Genomic DNA, 23,833 nt, shown 5'->3' on the forward strand with positions numbered 1-23,833 from the left:
AACTGTATTGGATACCAGTGTAGGTACTATATCTTGTATCGGTATCGGAAATGCAATTTTTGAGGGTGTCGAGCTATGGTATCATAGATCCTTTCTTAAGTATCGCGAAGCCTTGTAGGTATGCTTCAGTATGCTGCTTGCAATTGTCGGGCAATCAACAGCCATATTCGGACGCCAACCTGTAGTAGCAGATACCTGCAATGCTATGAGGGTGCCGACATTCAATATATCACATACAGTCTACGCCACTTTTAACGGCCTCGGATATAACAAAACGCTTGCTTATCATGAATCATTGCAGTGGTACCGTAAAATTATCGATTAGGTCAATGGCTGTTCGTTTAAGATACAACGAAAAACTTTGGGCGCACCACTCGGTCGTAGCGAACGAGAAGGCGCTCTAAGCTATCTCCTCAAAGAGTCGCGCTTCCAGCATGCCCGGATATGAAGAGCGTCTCACAGTCATCGTCAGACCACTCCGCAAAGAACCTGCCTACCCAAAAAGCAATGAACAGACGGCATTTAAACACTAAGTAGCTGCCGGTCAAGCTCCCACCGATGGTCTACAGTGGCAATCATTGTCTTTGTGTTCGCCGGCTGGGCAAACAAACCCAAGTGGAAGAAGCGCGAGGGCGCGCGATGGTGGCTTTGTTTAATGCACGCTCCCGTAGCATCCGCAAAAAATAGACACGAGATGTGAACTAAAAGCTCTGCACGGGCTTGGGTCAAATAACAGCAGAGATTTGAGAAGTTTGATGATTTTCATGCTATTCTGGTGCCGTGGTACCAGCCACCTGCCGGTCAGCTCCATCTTTGTGCTGTTCGCACGTGCAGGCGGCGTGAAACAGCGATCACTGTAGCTGGTAGAATCTGGGCCACGGGCGGTGCACAATTTTTCCTGTTGCATTGCCCTATGACCTACAGATTAAGATCTTGAAAATACATGTGATATGACGTATGGAAATTTCTGAAGACGTGTGATTGCTGCGAAGCTGGCTAGATGTTTCGTCGGATGGCTCTGTTCCTGCAGACCACAACATCGTAGAGCCGCATGCCCTAACGAAGGCGTTGAACGCGAAGTACGGGCAGTGACCTACTACTAAGAATGAGGTCAATGTGGTCAACCTGCCACCAGCTATCACGGATGCTTAGACCACATTTATTTATACCCCGTCCCTAAAGCAGATTTTCAGCTGCAAGCATCTGAGCGAGAAGAATGACTGCTCCAGAGAGCCTGGAAAGAACCGATGTAGTGTCTCCTTCGAATAAGTACACGTTCACAACGCAGTTTTTTAAAGAAATAAACGTCACTTGCGGCACATCTCGTAATTTTGGTTACTATACGGAGCGCTCACTTATAAGAACATCGGATATCACGAACAAAGTCCGCTTGACCTTCTGGTTCATCATACGCATAAGAGGGCTTGACTGTCTTGACTGTCGACGCGCAAGTTGTAGTGAAGCCACAAGGTCACGTGATCTACCTCGACAAATTTAGGACGGCCCATCAGGGCAGGTAGGGATGACGTCGCAATATCACGTGAGCTCCCCCGACCAATCAGCGAATTTCATAACATTTTTCAGAGAATTTCCAGAGATCTTGCTTTCCGCGTGAACATTAAGGCATTGAAACCAGGAAAGAGGGTGTGGTGCCTCGCAAGCCAAAACTGGCCACTGAAAAGGAGGCTCCAAGAAAGAAACTACCGACGCGCAGCCGCCGATCGCCACTGATAACAAGCGAACCAGAGGCGGCGTCTTCAACAGAGATGTGAAGCCGCCCTACAAAGGCACGCTGGCTAAACATCCAAGGAACACGATGCGAGGCTCGAAAATGTGCGTGTGCGTATGTAAGCAGCGTCGTGTGGAAGAATAAACGTCTACTGCGGCCGCCGATGCGAAGCACTTCACCAGCGTCTAGTATAACCGCTTCAGACCTTCATGTGTATGAGACGCGTCACGCATGGTGAGTACATCGGTATATTCCGCTAAATCGTAAGTGCCCCTGTTTAAGTAAAACACGAGGTGAATTCGTTAGTGAAGTCGTTAGGTGAAGGCGTTAGTCAGCGGAAACAATACTCAATATCACATCTTCACTAGGCGAATGGACTTAACGGCTATCAAAATTTGTGTTCTACTTCAGTATGCACAGATCGTTATTCCCATGCCAGAAACCGAACATGGCGTCAAGGAGGAGAACGAGGAGGAATAAAAGGAAAGGCAGGGAGGTTAACCGAAAGAATAATCGGTTTGCTACACTAAATGGGGGGCAGGGGGAAGGCATGAGGGGATGAAAAATGAAACAGAAAGGAGCGTAGCAGAAAACTGAAGTCACTATGAAAAGTCAGCGATGCTAAAGTCACAGCCAATCATTAAAGCCAGAATTCGCGAGAAGCGGGGTAGTGCCATGGAGGCCTTCACCGCCTCCACATTCTGAAATCATAGTGAATCCAAAACTAGGAAACAAACCCATCATTTAGGTGCTGCACCGAATATTTCAAGCAACATGTGTGGGGAAGCTCTACGAACGGGTCGTGCGAACTGGACTTTAGCACTACATGGAGGACAACAACCACTTCTACCGATCATGATACGTTTCAGAGCAGGCTTATCGACACAAGACGCCATCTTACCAACGCCATCCTTACTAACATTCCAAGAGGCGGGGAACATGCGATATGGCACTCGACTTGAAGGGAGCCTTTAATAACATATCCCTCGGAACAATCCTTAAAGGGCAAACTAATATCAATTGCGGCCAACTCATCTCCCAGTATGTGAGGAGCTTCTTGTCCAATCGCACGTCAACAAATGAAATGGGAGAGACCACATCTGATCGTTTAGACAAGCCAAACAAAGGCACGCCACAAGGATTTTCCATCTCCTCAATCCTTTTGAACATCGCCATGATACGAGTCGCTCGAGCACTACAGGAAATCCTGGACAGCGGATTCATGCTGTACGCATACGATATCATGATTTGGACAAGCAATCGTTCCGTGTGGGAGAAAAAAACTACTGCAAACGGCCGCAACCTGCGTCGAGGTGACAGCCAGGAAGCGCGGGATCAAGTGCTGTCTGGAGAAATCGGTGATCATCCGTATAAAGGGTTACAACTAGAGGAATACTGATCCCTTCAACATAATCATTAAAGGAGAGCAAGTGCAGCAAGCACTGCTCATCAGCATCCTTGGACTTTGGTAGCGAAGCGACAGGAAAGCCACGCACGCAGCGAAACTTCTAAACACGCCGTCCACTCATATCACAAGTATGATAATCAGAGTAGCAACAACATGAAAAAGAATAAGAGAGAAAGACACGATCAGTCTCGTGCGCGCACTTGTCCTCTGCAGAGTTTCATACGGCCTGCCGTTCATCGCTCTCCTCAAGGAAGAACTAAACAAGCTCAGCGCTATGATCAGGACGGCTTAAAAGGTTGCCCTGGATTTACCACTCTGCTCCGCCAACGACAGGATTGAAGCCCTAGGTATTCACGACACCTTCAAAAAGATAGAGGAAGCCATCCTACTACCTCAAAGCGCGTTTCCAGAACAGAGACAGGCAACCACATATTAAATAAAGTAGGCTATCCTGCCCATCTACAGCCTATCCAATCCACAACAAATATATCACCAGAATACGGCGCGCGCGTAGACGTCGCCTCAGTACCGAAGAATATGTGAGCCTACAGAAGCAAGGCAGAACAGAAGCCCGGGTCGACTACATCCACACAACTATGGGACGCAGCGCTCAGCAGTTTACGTGGACGCAGCAGTGTAGGCAAAAAAGTGAAGGCCTACAGAAGTGGCGGCCGTAAGAAACGCTAATCTCAAAGAAACCAAGAGCGCGGCACTCTCGGAGTTCTCAGTCACCGATGCAGTAACCTTACCGACTGCACAAGCCATTCACCACGGGAATGCCACGAACCGAGCACTACACATCGCCCACTCGCAGGCGGTATGTCGGTTCCTCTTACAACGAATATATAAGAGTCTGCACCAAATAACAAACAGCAGCAGCTCCTCTAAACTATTCCCTCAAACATCAAATCACCAACGAATCAAATCAGTGCACTCGCGACTCGAGGGAAAAGAGGTCTTGAATACCATACCTCGAGGACATACAAACTGAGCAGGCAACATACGTACTCACGCCGCCAAACTAGACTTTACACCAATATCTGCGGCCTACATGGCCTACAACACCAGATTACAATTCTTTCGATCAATGCGTCAGCTCCTCCTCCCCCCCCCCCCCCCCACACACACACAAAACGAGCTGAGAGGGCAGGATTCTGGGGACTGGAGGCAACACCAAACCGACACCTTCCCAAATATACATAAATTCAGCGGAATATTCCTGGAACGCTACAAATACGCAACGCTGTGGTGCGACGAAAGACCCACATCATACCGCGTCACGTGGGGGGCAGGGGCAAAAAAGTAGGGAACCTACAAGGACACTATACGAAGGAGCAGTGGGAGGCCGCTCCGTCCAGCTTTGACCTGACGATTCAGCACAACCTCTTGTCCCGAGCAAGAGAAACAGCCATGACCGTTGGAGTCTTGAAATATACACCAGCGCCAGCAAAAGTTTTCGTCTTTATTATCAATTACCAATCAATATTTGTACTTCTTCCTCCGCTAATTGTAACAGGCACACGGTAAATTTTACTCTTTACCAGAAGTATTCCGGAACACAAAATTCTTTTATAATTACTATAGACAGGCCCGTGCAAAATGACACTTGCTGGTTTTATCGCTTGGGTGAGGATGTCCTCATAACCATTTTTATAAGTGACATATTATATCTTCGATGCTAAGTTCTGTTTGCGTAGTTTAACTTCCCAAAGCGACTCAGGTTATGGGGGATGAGGTAGAGGTAGTGGTAGTGGTAGTGGTAGTACACGGGCATCTGATACTCCCCTTACCGAAAAACAATATGTTTGGAATACACGGTGGGCTATTTCAACTGTATTTGAAACATGAATGCAGTAAAATATGTAGAGAATACGTTCCTAACACTTCATGCTTGGTATTCGAAACGTATTCTTACAATATGCCAAAAATACCTCACTTAAAGCATACTTCGAGCACTTTTCAAATACGTGAAAAAATATGTATGCAGTTTTAGCATCTTGTCAATGTATTAAAAGTGTACTTTCGTAAATATGAAATTAAGTCATCTGAAGTATACTTCAATTAAAACAAACGGGCAGTCTTTTTCAATGTATTGGCAGCACATTTCTAGCTGCCGTTGAGTAATCGAAGTCACTTTTAGGGAAATGGCATTTACGTGTTGCCAATATATTGGAAGTGTGCTACCGTAAATACCGAATTAATTCGTCCAAAGAATACTTAAATTCTAGCAAATTGGCAGTCCGCATTAGCATATTTGCAGCACACTTCAAGCTTCCATAGAAGAATCTAATGCTCGAAATCGAGTTTCGGGAAATCGTATTTTCGTGTTGGCAATGTACGAGGCAATGTAAAGGATCCCACCTTTAGCCGAAGAAAAAAAACTGGCATAACTAGAACGTTGGAAACTTAATCATCTTCAATGTAATCGCCTTGGGACTCCACACACTTCTTCCAGCGGTGTTGGCATCGTTGGAAGTATTCCGAAAAGGCCCCTTCGGGAATGGAGTTTAGCTCAGCTGTCGCTGCAGCCAAACTGTCCTGTCTTGTATGAAATCGCACTCCTTTCAATGGCCTCTTGATTTTGGGAAACAGCCAGAAGTCGCAGGGGGCCATATCAGGAGAGTAAGGAGCCTGCTGAACAACAGGAGGCTGGTTTTTCGCGAAAAAAGTCTGAATAAAGTGCGAGGAATGTGCAGGAACATTGTCGTGATGTATGCGCCAATTTCCTGTTCACCTCGGCTCCGATCTCTTGCGCCGCACAGCATCACGCAGGCGACGGACGACATCCCTGTAGTACTCTTTGGTGAATGTTTGACCCTGTGGGGTGCGTACTCGTGGTGTGCCACACAGCGGTAATCAAAGAAAGCAGTCAGCATCACTTTCACGTTGCTGCGCCTTTGGCAGGCCTTCTTTGGTCTTGGCGACGTGGAATGCTTCCACTGTGACGACTGGGATTATGTTTCCGGGTCGTACCCGTACAGCCAAGGCTCGTCACCAGTGATTATGGTGTTGATTAAGTCGGGGTCACTATTTGTGGAATCCAGCATGTCATGTGAGACTTGAACATGAAGCTGCTTTTGCCCCACCGGGAGCAGCTTCGGCACGAATTTCGCCGCATCTCTCTCCATGGCCAAATCTTCGGTGATAATGGAACGTGCAGAAACAGTGGTGATGTCCACCTCTTCCGCAATTTCTCGGATAGTCACACGACGCTTCCGCATCACCACAGCATTCACTCGGCAATGACTTGGTCATTTCGGCATGTTGATGGCCGACCGGAGCGTGGCTCGCTCTCCACCGATGTGCGGCCGTCTTTAAACCAGTTGTACCACTGCTTAATCTGTGTGCTGCTCATAGCATCGTCACCGAAAGCCGTCTGAATATTTCGAACGGATTCCACTTGGTTGTCGCCCAGTTTCTGGAAAAATTTCACGTAGTAGCGCTGCTGCTCTCGCTCCGCGATTTCCCTTGCAATAAAAAACCGACGAGAGCACTGCCCACTGCCGCACTCAAACGCTGCGTCCCAGCGACTGGCGTCATCGGCAGGCGGGAAAAAATTCTTGCATGCGCACGAAGGTTCAAGGCCGGCTTATGCAAGCGCGCTTGTTTCATATCCATCAGGTCTCCGCAAAAAAAAATAAAGTCGTATACTTTTCTAACAGACCTCGTATTTAAAGTACACTTTCGTAAATACGCAATTAATCCGTCCAAAGTATACTTCAATTCTATACAAATGGGCAGTCCGCGTAAACACACTTGCATTACACTTCAAGCTACTGTTGAACAGTGTAGGGCACGAAATGACGTTTCCGGGAACAGTGAAAGCTCTCCCTTTCCTGTAATCCTTTCGTTTATGGTAACCTATAGAAGGAAGGTGATCACCACTTATTTACACTTAGGTGCGGAGAACGTGATAGCTTTATACCGGCAAAGACGCCTTTGGTACTTCCGGGGCCTAATATGCCAGCGAAAAGGACCCCGGCCGGCTTTAATGTAGCTGGAACGTCAGTGTAATTTTAGAGTCTAGCGAATGATACAAATTAAAGGAAATTTCTGTAATGATTCTCATTACGAATCATAATGTAATATTCCTGCAAGTATAGCAATGGACATTTTTGTTGGTCATAGATATTCGCACCAACTGTCAAGGAACGAGAAGCATGTAGGTACAACACTCCGGGCTAACACTCTTTTCTCAGCAAGTTACGAACACGAGTGTACGCAAGCGTGAGCAGCTTCTGTCGCATTTTCTGGAAATAGTGATTCACTAATGCTATGTGTCATAATGTAGATTACATAAAAAAAGTTGCTATGACATAAATATGTGGTCAGCGATAGTGTCAAGAAACGGGCTTGCAAACGTAACATTCTTTAAAGTGAGAGCTTTGGGCTTTCCTTTTCGATGCAATAAGGCATTGTCAGAAAATGTATTTGTCCTCAACGACTCTGCGTGGCACAACTGTCCTTAAACCATAGTTAGAGTATTGAATATCACTCTACTAGCAGATATAAACGGAAGCGAAACTGAGGAAACAACAATAAAAGAGTGTCATGTCCTAACGGAGGTCGTTTACCAGGTGTTTAAGGGAAGGCGATGAATATTTTTTTAAATAAGGTATTTAAGGTAAAGTCAAGCTTATGGGGCATAGTAATACCGGTGTTGTCGGAGATCAAAAAACAGGTGAATGATTTAAACTAGTAAAGTGATTCCCTAAATTCACATCGCTAACTTCCTAGCTATTACCATCATGCACCTTATTGCAATAAGAGATTATTATTATGCCCCTTGCAACAGCCATATAAGTGTTTAGAACTTCGAAAATTCCATTACCTTCGCCGCAGTTCCCCGACAAAAACTGGCTAAATCGTGCCAAAATACACGCTTTCATAACGCAGGGAGGTAAAGGAACCCTACCAGTGCACGTACTAGCCGAAATAGCCAACTATTGCCGAGCCACAGCGGTGCGGATAATCGTGTTTTGAAATTTCTGAAAACTAACATCGCTATTGCAAACGGCTGGCTACAAATCTCTAATTGCAATCAGGTGCCTATGGGTAATATTAAAAAAGTTAACAACTAAAATTTAGTTAATTACTTTCTAATTAATTCATTCCACTGTTTTCTGACGTCTACGAAAACTAGTTTTACTATGCAGCAATAACTTCTCATCACCTGAAAGACCCTATTTTGAAATGAGTGGTCAGCTTCCCTTAAACCTCTGCTATATGGAACAGTTGGTTTTCTGCTCATAATTTTCATTTATCTAGCACGCGAAATAATACTTTGTTTTGTACCAGGGTTCAACTTTACGCATTGCAGGTGCTTCTTACCGCCATCTCGTGGCGGCGGCGGCGGCGATGTCTTCCGCCTTCAGCTTTCGTGGCGGCTATGCTGGGGATGCTATGCACAGCTTATGTGCTGATCACCTACAGGCAAATGACCATATTGGTGTACCTGGAGGTAAGAGCCCTTTGTCGAGCACACGCGAACGTAAAGGTTGTCTTAGCAGTGGACACGATAATTCTTCCCCTCACTTGTATAAATGAAGTGCAGGTACGGGTTATAATGACTAGAGATGAAAGGTAGTTGGCGTCGATGTACACTGAAATGAACCAACACCAGGTGTGGGTCCTCTAGATATGTAGATGAGAAAGTAGGGTGTCAAGAAAGGGAATTGGGAGAGGAAAGAGAAGAAATGCATTTCGCTCGGTCACCGTTAGCAAGGAAGTGGACTTTAAGGAGCTGTTCAGAAGACTGGAAATATGGAGCATTTGGTGCATGATGCAGATGACAACCGGCCAAGAACGACAAGGACAAGGTCCAGTCGTCGTGCTGTATACCTCATCTTTTCCTTGTCGTTTTTGACAGGTTCTCCTCTCTTTCTCTAAAGAGCTGATAACTCATCATTTTAGCACGCTATCGCACGCACAAATCCGAAAAGCATAATTTATTTATTTAATTTGTGCAAATTCCTGCTGCGCCACAAGAGCATTATAGCATGGGGGATATGTTAGTAAAACAGATGCCTAAAATGTGCATGTTACAATACTGAAAGGAAGCTGTAAAGAACAATTGTCAGCGGGAAAACCGATATATCCGCGCGAGAAAAACAGGCATATGACGGTTGGTAAGAATCTACGTGAAACTGGGCGCCAGGAAAGACTGGAACCCAGAAAACCTCTTAGATTGGACCATACTCTTGGGGAGCCTACTTTAGTGTGAAGTGCGCGGAAAAACAATAATTACGTAAGACTGCTCGACACCGCATTTCAGGAACCTTCAGCTCATGATCTCGTCGTTGATAATGAAGTTGGGAGGTAAAATGTATAGGTTCCTGTTTATTCCCGTGAAATCAGAGTATATATGGAAAAAAAACGTTCTAATTTTTCAGTTAGCGCCCGATGTGCCAGTGTTTTCTAGTCAAGGTTTTTTTTCTTTAACAAATGTAAAAGTACTGCAGAAGTTAGTTAGCGGAAACAAACCTGGCAGCTCGGTTTTGGACGCGTTCAAGTTTGTCCATGAGATAATAACTTCGAGGGTCCCATGCCACGCAAGTGTACTCGAGTATTGGACATACATTAGGCATGTACGGAGTCATAGAATAATAGGCTCATAGAGTCAAAGATATAGTTGCAGGAATATAGATATGCAAGAAATCAAATTTATAGGCTCAACATGACGCTCGAAACAGTTGTTTCGGCTGTAAAACAATAGGAGGCATGGGTTTTTCCCATAGACTTGTCTTATTTGAAAAGTGTCGTGTTCCATGCATGCTCGCTAACTATATCGAAATAATGGGTCTTAGGTGTCAAAGCAGCACTCCCTTGGTACTAGGTAAACTGTGGAGATAAGCTATTGAAAAATTTTCACCCACTCAAGCTCTTTAACATGTACTTATAATTCTCAGCACACGGGCATTAGAGCCTTTCCATTCCTTTAAATAAAAAAAATAAAACCTCCGCAGCAGGAGCTAATGGAGTGACCTTATGATCTGCTTTCGAATGTGTGATTTTCGGCCGCAGACTTAACGTCACGTACCGAGAAAAGCTAGGAATGTCGCGCCAATTCGATTTAAAAATCCGGAAATACGCTTGCCAGCTACCTGTACCTGATCCACCTTGCAACCGCACTGGTTTAGGAACCGCGAATATTGGGCACAGTATGTAACATTAGCGCTAAGTCGGTACAGAGTTGGATCGGGGGGGCGGTTCGAATTGCATCCGGTGCAGAGCTACGGGGGTGCCGTTCATGTGCAGGGGAGGGGGGGAAGGGTTACGACGCTGATATTGTCAATAAAGCTTTGCAAGGGGCTAGTTTGTCGTGGGTACTGTGACTGGGGAGGGCTAGGTTCTACACAAGGGAACAACACCACAAACACCTCATGTCTCGTCTTGTTCCTGTGTGGTGGTCTTAAGGAAAGTATATGCAGCGCAAAAAAGCAGGTACAGCAGAGAAGACACCAAAAAGAGGATGGCGCTGAGAAAATTATGTTCCTGTGCAGTGTTGTTCCCTTGTTTAGAACCTAGCGCTCCCCAGTCTATCATCTTGTCACTCGAGCCTTCGTCTTTAAAATCTGACCGGCCCAGACGAGAGCACGCCAACCTCTCATTTTCGCGCTAAGTACAAGTTAATCGTGGTTACTGATATCGATATGCATGCTTTAACTTTATTTTATTTATTTATTTGGAATACTGTAAACCCCAGAGGGGTCATTACAGGAGTCGGTTGAGAGAAAAAACAAAAAAAACAGAAAACAAATACACATGACAAAACATGCTCAACAATGCATATAAGAAAGAACAGCCTGTTCAGCGAGCGCAATAAATTTTTCCAATGTTGGCTACGCGGTAATACATGGTTGCAAAGCGTTCCATTTGCGTACGGACAACGGAAAATAAGAATACCAGAACGAGTTGTTATTGCAAGGAAATTCCTGTATCATATTTGAGCGTATGTGTCTGGTTTGGCGCGTATGGGTTATATTTAGAAAGTCTGAAAAATTTAGCTGGAATGAGTTGCGAAGAAGTAAATAATGAAATTTCAAACGCTGCAGCTCTGCTCTACTTGTCAGAGTATGAAGACCAGCTACCAGACAGTCTCCGCATTTCTTGTCAATAAATTCGCCCTACAAGACGTTCTCCGTTTCAACGCAGCAATTGATCGACTTCACAAAACGTTTGCGGCATCTAATTTTTACCTATTGATCTATTTTAAGCTGACTAGTCGGGAAATTCCATCTCATCAAGAGGGCACGCAAGAAAAAAAATCGGCAGAGACATTTCAAGCTACCCACGTGTGGGAATGCGACAGCATTACTGTCCTTGCGTGGACTGACGCCCACCCACGCGCACATCTCCCACACACAGATATGTGTGTGACCCCAACCGCATGACGCCAACCGCAGTGCTGTACCATGAACTTTCGCATAGCAGAAAATAAACAAAATAGAAAGGACAGCGCCCGTCCTGTGTTTTTCGTGTTCCTTCTGTCCTCGTTCCGTAGCGCTGTTGTGAATTTGTTTATTAAGACAAAATAAGAAGGTACAATACAGAAAAAATGATAGGCGTACCGTTAAGAAACACGAAGACGGCAAAGTGGGTCAGGGATCAAACACGGGTTAGTGACATCCTAGTAGAATAGAAGAGAATAAATGGGCTCCGGCAGGGCTTATAATCCGAAGGTAAGATAACCTGTGGTCCTTAAGGGTTACAGACTGGATTCTTAGAGCAGGAAAGCATGGCAGAGGGCAGCAGAAAGTGAGGCGGGAGGCTGAGGTTAAGAAGTTTGCTAGAATAGGGGGCCTCAGCTGGTACAGCACAACGTTTATTGGGGAGATGTGGAGGAGGACTTTATCCTGCAGTGCGCGTTGTGAGGCTGGCGATGATGATTCCAGCCCGCCTGTAGCATTGGCGAATCTTGAAATGTGTTTAAGAGCTACTTTTAATTCTTTTCAGGATATAAGGCTCTCAGGAACCTGGTTCGAACAGAAGTCGATCATCGTAGGCTTACTTGTGACGGTGGCAATAGCTGGAAACTTCTTGCTTTCCGAAGTACAGGACCTGGTCATAAAAGTTCCACCTTATTCCCTGGTATGTAAGCAGTGGACGCATGTACTCGCTTTGTCAAGTCTTGTCTTGATAGCCCAAGGGACTTGATACATGCATTGTTTTGTGGATATTTAAGCATCGTCATTGTTGTAAATCTTGTGAAGGCGGGTGGAAGTGTAAGTTAGGTGTTCCGCGGATGCCACAAGATTCCCAGTGCAAGGCTCACAACTAAACTTACCCTGCTTACATTTGACGAAGGCTGTACAAGTTACGTCAAAAGCTGCATATAATATTCTCCGGGTAAATGAATCCCTTGTCACAACCTTAGCGGCTACTGCAATCATCGTAGTTAGCCCGTAGTTGAGGGATCTAGAAGGTATCGCTTTAGGCTTGCATCACAAGTGAGCTTTATGTCGAGAAGATTTTTAAATCTCCCGCAAATGCGCAGCTAGATGAAGAGAAGCAGCAATTTTGTGGTCAATATTAAAGTTTCGCAATATTAACGTCCATCCAATGGCAGGAAGCCTTCTTCTAGTGTTTTCTTCAGCACAAAAAAATTTGCAGCATGCCGTTCAATGATATAATCACCGCTCATTTGACAAGAAAATATGGCGTCGCTGAAGGTTAATGAGTGAACTAATCCAAAGTAATGACATCATATTGGAAATCTAGAAGAAATGGGCTTGTCAGGACATGTTATGTGAGGACAATATTACTGATGGCGCTTAATGGTACCGGGCGGATTTTCAAGATTAGGCCAGCTTTGCAGGGGTGCAACAGAGTCGGGTGAGAGAATGCGAGTAGGAAATTTGGGGGATTAGGTGCCTGCAGCTGGCACAGGAACGGGTTCATGGACGAGATATGCGCGAGGCCTTTGCCTTGTAGTGGCGTGGTTAGGCTGATGAGATGATGTTTAGCTGTCGACAGACATCTCAGGATCAGCAGGATGGTCGTTAGTTTAGATAAGGATTGAGGAATTCCGACTTGCCTTGATTGTGATAGGCCTCTTTACGGCTCCTGGTCTGCTAAGACTCAAGCACACTGAAACTGGACTAGATGCGTGGTGTGCTGTGATGGCTGATTCGGGATGTGAGCGCTTTGAACACTTAGCATGCAAACTGCTAAAAAGCTAATTGGTGGCCAGCAGGCGAGGTGTGTCGGCAGAATGCGAAGCGATTTCTTCGACCTAAAAGTTTGAACTTTTCATAGACCTAATATTGTTTCTGCAGTTTTCGTGTTATACTTCCCCCCTTAATTCACGCATCCATGTTCCCACTTTCTTTCATGGTGGTGGTGGTGATGTGACAATTAACAGCCTTTATGTTAGGCGGTCAATAGGTCCTGGGCGAAGGTGACGAGTGCGTGTTGCAGGTTCAGGTGCCAGGAGGCAAGCCAAATGGGCCATGGTGGGGGTGGCGGAAAAGGATAGGCGGGGGCTGGAAGGCTGTGTGGCACTGTGTAAGGCAGTGTTCTATGTCTGCATATGTGTGTGGACAATTTGGGCACTGAGGTGTGGAAGTGTGCCGGCACAGATGAAGTTTGGCTGTTGTACGTAGGAGATTAAGCTGTATTCGGCGAAGAATGTGAGCTTCACGGATCGATAAGGATGGGTTTGGTGGTGGTAAATCAGCTAAGTCCAATTTTTGCTGCGTGTAGTATTCGTCGACAGTGTGTCTGTAAGCCCTGACCGCCTGCTCCGTCCGTAGGCTCGTCCATGGGACCCCCGGCGCCCGGCGTATAGTATTGCATGCAAGCTGGTGAGCCAGCTCATTGCCAGGGATGCCCATGAGACCAGGGAGCCACCGAATGGTCACCGGTCGTGGGGAATCCATAGGAATTTGGCCAATCCAAAATACAGAAATAGAAGCAAGCGGCGTATTTAAAAACCAAGTTATCTTTATTGAAGCCTGTTTATTTCCTTAGGGAATGCAGTAGTTATATAGTCCTGGTGGATGTTGAGGGAATGGCGATGAAACCTCAAGTTGCCCAAAAGCTGCTCACAGCGTGACTAAACCGGTTGGCGAAACTTAATTTCTGCCTGTATAACAACTGTAAGTACAGCTTTGGTTCGGACTGCTTGGGTCACCAGGGCAAGAATTTCATGCGCTGCACAGTAACGACTTAAAAAAAGTTACGAACAAACAAAAACGAGCAACATGGTTAGGCGCACGACGTAGAATCTAGTTAAGTCGAAAAAAGTTTAAGTGCTACTTGGGCTCGGCCTAGTTGATTGAACAATGAGCGTATGCCTAGCCATGTTGCTCGTCTTTTTTCCGCCTTACTAACCCCAATTGAGCCGATACTATGCTGCGCTTGCAAATGCTTTTGCAGCATCATTACTTTTTAATTTTTCAATCTCATGGACTTAGGAAAACGAAAAAGAGTTTAGTTTCTCGAATGCAAAAAAGCGGGCAGATGAAGATGCTATTACATATTTAAGAAGTATGTACTGACCGAAAATAGGGTGTATATAGCTGTTAAGTCACTTTGCCAGGAAGGTTCCTCAGGAGAATCGCGACAAAAACATATCACACGGAAAAAGTACGAATAACACGATCAACCGCTTGCTATAGATATCAAGGTTGCATTTCTCGGAAACATACAGTCACCTTACAGTGTATACTTTGCGAAGCATTAGGTGTTCTGTTGTATGCTATGTCTTATTTATTTATTAAAACATATTGTTAGCCTCACAGAGGCTGCCCCAGGTTTGGGCATGGTTTTATGCAGAAAGATTATGCTGAAGAAGTGAAAACTGAAATGAAAAAACCCAGCAGCTATCCAAAACGCCGAACTGCTGATGAAAGGAGTAAAGATGGCAAGTGCCTGGAAAACAAGAAAAAGCGTCACTATCGGGCAGCAAAGCGGAACCCAAGCCAAGCATCATGGGAAAAGTACTACACTGCCGAAGCTGATTACCTTGCTGCTATCCGCAACGCAAAACACACCTTTTTCCACTCTGACTTGCCAAATATGCTAATACACAACCCTAAAAAATTCTGGCACGTAGTAAACCCGAAGGATACACGTACAATCGTTTTTACTAACGATATGGCTCAAACCGTCAGCGATTGTGAATGTGCTGACATTTTCAATAGAGCCTTTTCAACTGTTTTTGCGAAAGAGTGTGATTTACCTGCTAACGCCTTCATAAGTTCCTTCACAGCGTCAACCATGTATCCAGTTTCTTTCTTCGCAGATGGTATATCATCTCGTATCGAAAATATCAAGCTAATGTCATCAGCCGGGATCGATGAAATTAACTCGAAATTTCTGAAAAATACTAAGCACATTTCCGCGGCCTACTTATCACTATTGTACTCTCAGTCACTCTATTCAGGTAACATACCGGATGACTGGAATGTGGGAAAGGTCGTCCCAATCTTCAAGTCTGGTAACAAAAACTCGCCCTTAAATTATCGACCAATTTCCCTAACAAGCATTCCTTGTAAAATCATGGAGCATGTAATTTATTCTCAAGTCATGAACTTTCTCGATTCCAACAATTTCTTTCATTCATCACAACATGGCTTCCGTAAAAACGTTTCCTGTGAGACACAACTGGCTACATTTGTTCGTGACTTACATGCTAACCTTGATTGGAACCAACAGATTGATGCTATTTTTTTAGATTACACAAAAGCCTTTGACAAAGTACCAAACCAGAGATTACTACTTAAGCTCTCTTACCTAAATATTCACTCTAGCATTCTAAACTGGATTAAGGAATTTTTAACAAGTCAAACCCAATTTGTCATAGTTAATAACGAATTTTCTGATTACATTCCAGTAACCTCAGGCGTCCCCCAAGGATCAGTGATCGGACCGTTATTATTCTTAATATACATTAATAACTTGCCCCTTCACGTATCATGTCACACTCGTATGTTCGCAGATGATTGCGTCATTTATCGTACTATTAATAACTCTTCCGACCAAGAAGCCCTCCAGACTGACCTAACTAACGTTCAGAAATGGAGCGACCTGTGGATGATGACACTTAACCCTCAGAAATGCAAGATTGTATCCTTCACCCGTCGCACTAAACCATTTATTTTTTGGTACAATATAGCTCAAATCCCAATAGAAGCAGTTAACTCATTTAAGTACTTAGGAGTCACGCTATCTTATGATTTATCTTGACGCACACATATTTCTGATGTAATATCATCCGCGAATTAAACACTAGGCTTTTTGAAACGCCACTTACGTCACGCTCCCCAACAAGTTAAACTCCTGGCTTACCAATCGCTAATCAGACCGAAACTAGAATATGCATCCCCCATATGGAATCCACATCAAATATACCTCATAAATGCACCTCGAATCCGTCCAGAACCGTGCCACTAGAATCATCCACAATACCTATTCATACCAAGTCAGCGTGTCGTCTTTAAAACCAGAATCCGCCTTATCAACCCTTCTTATTCGTCGCCGCATTGCCAGCCTAAACCTGTTTCATAAGCTCTCTTATAGCACCCACGGTTACGCAGGCTATATCACATCGCCAGCTCGCATATCGCATCGCACTGGTCACATTCTTCAAGTTGCCCGGCCTCGGACCCATACGACCACGTTCGCTGCCTCCTTCTTCTCCCGATCAGCATTAGATTGGAACGGCCTTTCCCACAGCATCGCCGCTATCACCTGCCCATCCACCTTTTCCAAAGCACTAACAGATCATTTTGTATGTTGACCCACATGGCAACCACTGTAACTTATTTTTCTGTATAATCCACCCCTTACGTAATACCCCTACGGGTGTCTTTATGGTAATAAACTGAACTGAACTGCAGAAGTGAGAACTGGCACAATCTTGCTAATTTTAGCGGATCCGATTATAAAACAAGGCTGTTATACCACTATATTCACTTACAGTAATCTTAGACAAATACCAAAAAATAAATGAAGCGAAGTAGTATTAGCATCACCAAAAGGAGGAAAAGCTGGGCTGGTTGGTCCGGATAGGACAAAAGCTAGGCTAGCACAATGACGAGCGACGAAAACGGAGGCAGGACAACTCAGCGCAAAATAGTTGAATCCGTTATTTCGAAAAATTTATATTTATAGGCTGCAGATTAAAAAGTACATACGGATCGGACACCCAAGAAGTTATAAAAATGTCGATGAAAAGACTGGCTCAGGTCTTACAAGCGGGTGAGCCTTTACAACAAATGGGACGATGCGGCAAAGCTAAATAACATATATTTTATCTCACCGGCGTGGCAAGGCTGTTGTATCGGATCCGCGTAGTACCGGATCCGCGAAGTTGTATCGGATCACGCACTACCTGCGTGATTGGCGGCTTCTTATCTTCAACGGGCTCCTCGAGTGACCAATCTCTGGCGCACCATCGACAACCCGCCTATTTGCTACAGTTGCGGCTTGCCTGGTCATGTAGCACGACTTTGCCGTCACCGTCTTCCAGTCTATGCGCCACACTCTCAAGCTCCCGCGCACTGGCGGCCCATGAGTCATTACGGCGGGCCTGCTAAGCCCCATCCAAGCGTCCTTTTTCTCCTGACCGTTCAGCCTTTTCTACACATTGTTCACCTTCGCCGAGGCGCCCCGTCTCTCCTATGCTACGTCACCCCAGTACTACTCCGGAAGAAAACTAGCTGCCGCAGTTGCTGAGGCAAGAACTGCGTCCTCGTCGAACTTTCTATGGCCTGGCATATCACCTGCTAATCTGATCGAAGTTTATGCCAAGGGTATTTCTGTCGTGGCGCTTGTAGACTCCGGTGCTGAGATTTCTGTTATGGACGAAAAGTTTTGTCGTGCGTTGAAGAAGAAAATACGCCGACTGCTGGACTAACGCTGTGCACAGCCAGCGCTGAGCACATGAAGCCATCCGCAGCGTGTACCTCTCGAGTTGTGATCCAGTACTCCCTCTACACGATAGAATTCGTCGCGCTGCCTTCCTGTTCTCATGCTGTTATTCTGAGCCGGGATTTCCTTTCCCGCTGTAAAGCTATCACCGACTATGCTCGAGTGGAGGACGGGTTCTCTTCTCTGCCTAATCATTTGCCGGACGCTACTCCTGTTGCCTGTGTTAAAGCCCTCTCCACCGAGGACATCAACATTCCCCCATACTCTTCCGTTCTTGTCGACTTCTTCATGCGACTCTCTGAGCGACGCACTGTCCTTTTTATTCCTGCCCATACTTTTCCGCACCACGAGTGTCTTCCACTGCCATACGCCGAAATGACTGCCTCCGCTGGTCTCTCGATACTTTGGTCTCTAACCCATTTTCCTACCCTACCGCTCTGTACCTTGGTGAATGCCTCGGCAGTGTGCAGCCCATCGTGCCTCTGCTCGCCTGTGAGAAAACCGACGATACATCGCACCCTGCCATGAACGCGATCAGCCCACCGCCCTCAGCGCCACATCCTTCTATGAAATTTTTCTTGCGCTACATCCACGCCGATCTTGCTCCGCCGCAAAGAACACAGCTGTTCAACCTCTTTCAACAGTTCCGCTCTTCCTTCATCGGTCACCAAAGTTCCTTGGGCCGGACTTCTACCGTCACCCATCGCATCGACACTGGGGCTTACGCACCGCTGCGGCAGCGCCCCTATCGTGTGTCTGCAACCGAGAGAACGCCTACAAAATGCTTCAGAACGGTTTTATCCAGCCCTGAAGCAGCCCTTGGACGTCGCCTGTAATCCTTGTGAAAAAGAAAGATGGCTCCATACGCTTCTGTGTCGATTACTGCTGTCTTAATAAGATTACGCACAAGGACATTCTTTCCCACGCATAGACGCGTTCTGGACTGTTGGCAAGAGGCAGAGCTCCTTTCATCCCTCGATTTACGTTCTGGGTACTGGCAGGACCCCATGGGAGCGGCCGATTGCCCAAAAACGGTTTTTTTTTTTACCGCCGACGGATTATATCAATTTACACTGGTGCCGTTTAGCCTTTCGAAAGCCCCTGCAACCTGCGAAGGTATGATGGACACGCTTCTGCAGCGAAACTTGAAGACAAGCTGTTTTGCCGCGCGTCAGGTGACCATGTTAGGCAACGTTACATGTCTCCAGGGAAGGCGATTGTCCCGACCCAGCCAAAAATTTCTTCCTTTTGGTGCCCTTCCCACACCTACGCCTTGCTTCCTAGGCCAGTGCTCGTACTTTCCCCAGTTTATTCGCAACTTTGCTTCCATTGCTGCGCCTTTAACACAACTCCTGTTCCGAAGTTTCGATTTATCGCTATGGTCTTCAGCATGCCAAGGCGCCTACAAAAGCTTGATCCGCCTCCTCATGGCGCGCGCCCATACAGTGCTATTTCGACTCGACCGGTTCTACCGATGTTCACATGTAAGCCACTGTTGTTGGCATTGGCGCCGTGCTCGCCCAGTGCACATGTGGCTTCGGTGGATACGTCGTTGCCTATACCAGTCACACACTTGCAAAGATTGATTCAGATTACACTCTGTATATGAAAAAGGGTGCTTTCTCATCTTATGCACCCTTGACAAATCCACCCTAACCTGCCACCCTTTTGATGCTGTAACGTACCACTATGCGCATTGTTGTCTCTTCTCTTTGAAAAACACATCCGGCCCCTTTACCAGGCGGGTTCTTCGTTCACGCGAATATGATCCGCGTCGTCTATCGCTCCGGCTGCAAGCATCAAGGCACTGATGCCCTTTCCCGCTGCTCACTTCCCGCCGAGATTGCCAGCCTTTCCACCTCAGATGCCTCACCGCCGTCGTTCTCCATCAGTGACATGCTCTAAGCGCGCTCCGCCGCCATGTTTCTATTTCGAGATTCTTGATCATCCCCTGTATCGTAGCAACTACAGCTGAGATGGCCGCAAGTGGTTTCGCGCTATACCTCACCAGTTGAACACGCAAATATGCGCCTATTTACACTCTGACGCACACTCCGGTCTCGCAGGAGTTCTCAAGACGTTCGCTCGAATCCGGCTGCTCTGCTAGTGGCGCGGCACGAATACGTGCCGCGCCACTAGTTTCTCAAATATGTGCGCTGAAGCCTCGCATGTCAGCGTCGTAAGACATACCCTCATCGCCTGCTCGGGGGTTCCAGCCGCTTCTTTGGCCGCCACGTCCTTATGTCCGCATCGGCATTGATTTCTCCTGCCCGCATCCGTACACTTCGGCAAGCAACCGTTTAGCTATCATTGCAGTTGGCCATATGATGCGGTCTGTTGAACCCGCTGACATTGAACCCGCTGACCCGCTGACATTGTTGAACCGGCTGCCAAATCGACAGACGTCGCCTCCTTTCTTTTGCAGCGCTTCGTCCTTCGTCGTGGTGCACCTCGTGAACTACTTAGAGATCGAGGCGGCGTGTTATTGTTTGCCTTTCTCAAGCCCCAGCTCACCCAATACAACATCAATAATCGAACCACTTCCGCCTCTCAGCCGCAGAAGGGCCTCCCTGAGCGATGTTATAGTACTCTCGGGGACATGCTCTCTTTGTACGTCGGCTCTAACCACTCCAATTTGGGTCTTGTTCTTCCTTATGCGACTTAAGCATACACTATCGCTATGCAATACACTACTGGCTTCTCTACTTTTGTCTTTACGGCCTTCATTCGTGAGCTACCATAGATACCATTCACGCTTACTTAGCTTACACCTCCGAATATACTCATGTTTTTTTATGCGAAGCATATTACTAGAGCTACACTACAGCCCGTCGAGCGCGGCGGTGGAGCTACCATTGACCTTTAGCGTGACCACGTGACAACATGACGTTACAGCAGAGCAGAGATGGGCTGCCGGCTCGCGCGGTCGGCCGCGGCGGTGGAGGCTCCACATCAGAGGCGCGGCGGCTGACCACGTGACAACATGACGTCACAGCAGAGGAGAGATGGGCTGCCGGCTCGCGTGGTCGGCCGCGGCGGTGGAGGCTCCACATCAGAGGCGCTGCAGCTGACCACGTGACGCTACAGCAGCGGTATAAAGCTGAGCTTGCCTCGCTCTCCGGGCACTTACGAGGCGGCCAGCTGTTGGGATGCCGCCTAGGAGCAGGGCTGATTTGAACGAGAAGCGAAAGCTTCAGCGTGCCACAGAGACCGATGAAGAGCGGGATGAACGTCAACCAAGGAAAGCCATGTATTACCAAGCCTAGCCATCAATATGCTTCGCATCTGACTAGGCTTAACCTTAGCTAAGCCTCAGCCATTTTTTTTAAGCCGTGCAACATGCCGAACCCTGTCACGAAACACCCGCTGACTCACGACTGAGACCCAGTATCGCCAGACATTCCATCACTACACGTCTACCCGCACTGCACCTTTCTTCTGGCACCTTCGGTGGCGATGGATACAGCCAAATAGAGCAGACATCTCCTGTTAACTGCATATTGGAACCCCTCAGACCGTCTTCTGATCTCCGGCGCCTCGGACGCGGCATAGTTCGTGTCCATCGCTTGAAGCCTTGCTATCACCCCATCACTTTATCGTCACCGTAAGGCCAACAGAATGGTCCTCTAATCCCCGGGGGCGATTGTAGAGAAGGCGCACATACGTCCGAAAGATGAAGATGAACTAGCTCATGAGCGGCATTGCCATCACCGCATGTGTCTGGGCTAGAAATGGCTGACCTCGGTCTGTTTTCGCCACTGCTCCCGTCGACCCACTCCGTTTAACTAAACCCCAGTCTTAACATATTTTCATTTGTTCTCATTACAGCCATTGCTTGGCAAGGCCTTTGGTATGTGGGGTTGAACGTCTCAAAGCGGTAGGTGGGGCTAGGAATAATGCCGTAGTGCGGAACTGCGGAAATAAATTCAGGCCACATGGGATTCCTCCGCGTCTCTTAATATCGCATAGCGCAGAGACGTTTTTGCATTCCCCTCTATCTAACCGCGCCTGCCTCGGCCGGGTTTTCACCCTGCTGGTTTTGACCCTGCGGAATCAAGTTAGCTCTACTTTTAGGCTCGGCTTAGAAACTCGGCGTTTATTTTGTATTGTAGCTTCGTCATGCGATTATTCACTTGTAATGTTTATTGCCGATTTCAACTTTACGTTTCGAACTTTGGCCAACAGGAGAAAATGGATGATGATTCCTCATCGCTGATTGGTCGCCAGGTGGGCACAGTGCTGTTTCCGTAAGTAAAAGATGGGAGTTTGTCTTCACGATGTGTTCCGTTTCAATTAAGAGCGGAGAGTAGATATCTCAATGTTGGATGAGGTATATATGTAATGACTTTTGACGGGCACATTATAAGGATGTATCGTAAACCATACATTGCGCCCTTTCTTCTATGGTGCTGCAACTTCCTTGATATATTGAATACATGTGCTCTCAGCGGAAGAGCATTCAATTTGATTGGCGTAAGGAAATATTATACGAATAGTTTCAAAATGATCTCAAGTAATGCACTCTGTATAACAATTAAACAGTCGAATAAAACACCTCCTGGACCATTTTCAGTAACGAAAGAATAAAGAATGATTAACGAAAAAGCTTCAGTTACCGCACTGATCCTCCATTCTGAACACCAGCAATTTTCACCCACAGTTGTGGTGGGGTTCAAGCTCTTTTCCCGTTAACCTAACCATTGCTGATACTTTCTGATTGGTCTTAGACAACTTTCTTAGAAGATTATTAGACTTCTGTGCTCAGTTTTCTCCCGACAACTGTTAATGATTCGTTTCCTGAGATCAAGGCCTCCTGTCGATTTCCGCCATGAGAAGGATCGCAAACTGATACACACGGAGGTTTGTGAGAGTGAAACGTTAGATGCAAGGAGTCTGCAACTGAAAGTGGCAAAATCGTCAATTCTATTTTGTAGGCTACGACAGTTCACAACAAGAAAGGCTAGTTCACCAGCCACCGGATTCAATCGACGAGGATGGGGAACATAAAAACACGCATTGCGGGACCAATCCTCAACGACTTGAAGTTTCGACAACAACCTTTTCAGAGGCAGCGTCATAGATGAAGCACCGATCGTTGCCGTATATCTTGTTGAAACGCAACTTAAAGGGCACGCCTAGTGAGTGTACATCGTAAACGGGCTTAGACTGCGCATAACGCACAGAAGGACTCAAATTTTCTCGGATCGCAAATGACTTGCTTCTAAGCGTTCCATGAAACGACAAAACGCAGTCCTTGTCTTTAAAAGAGAAAATTTAAGTATTATCGGCCGCCTTTTATTTTTACATCGTATTTGTCCAAACGATGTGCTCTCTGAGTGCCAGCCGCTGACACCGAATGTTCTAGTTAAGATTTTTCTGAAAAAAGCCAGTCTCTTTTCCTCAGACTGCTGTTAGGTCTCAGTTGCACTATCCCCTGCACCAAAAGCTAGTAGGTTATTTCTTCGGGACAGATAGTTAGTTTCATCAATGACAGTTTTTAGAGCAAGAATATCACGCGGCAACTCTCTCAGGTACATTTCATTACAGTTCAGTTTAACCATACTTTCTTCCAGATTATGCAGTAGACTGTCGAGCGTGCTAGCCATGGAACACTGCTCCACTTTGATGAATTGCAAGTTCTCGAGGAATCATCCTTGACCTTCCTTGAGTTTTTTAAGGGTGATCAACACATCTTCAGTGGCGGTCGCAGCCGCATCCTAAGGACCAAGGGTTTATCTCAACATCTCCCAACACTAGCAACACCAAATATGACCAAGCACTGTACGCGACACAAAGCATATCGCGACATTTTCGGATTC

General features: G+C 46.4%; 1 protein-coding gene across 1 annotated transcript in view; it reads left to right on the top strand.

Moving 5' to 3' along the window:
- Nucleotides 1–23,833, top strand: part of LOC149337314 (multidrug resistance protein mrp-7-like) — a 170,448-nt gene that overhangs the window by 45,128 nt on the left and 101,487 nt on the right. Inside the window, exons 4-6 of the mRNA XM_089553414.1 lie at nt 8,458–8,598; nt 12,093–12,227; nt 22,200–22,261. Coding sequence (XP_089409540.1) covers nt 8,458–8,598; nt 12,093–12,227; nt 22,200–22,261 — 338 coding nt within the window. The remainder of the gene's footprint in view (nt 1–8,457; nt 8,599–12,092; nt 12,228–22,199; nt 22,262–23,833) is intronic.

This window comes from Amblyomma mixtum, chromosome 7 (genome assembly GCF_055824585.1).
Source record: "Amblyomma mixtum isolate Tamu chromosome 7, ASM5582458v1, whole genome shotgun sequence".
NCBI lineage: Eukaryota > Metazoa > Arthropoda > Arachnida > Ixodida > Ixodidae > Amblyomma > Amblyomma mixtum.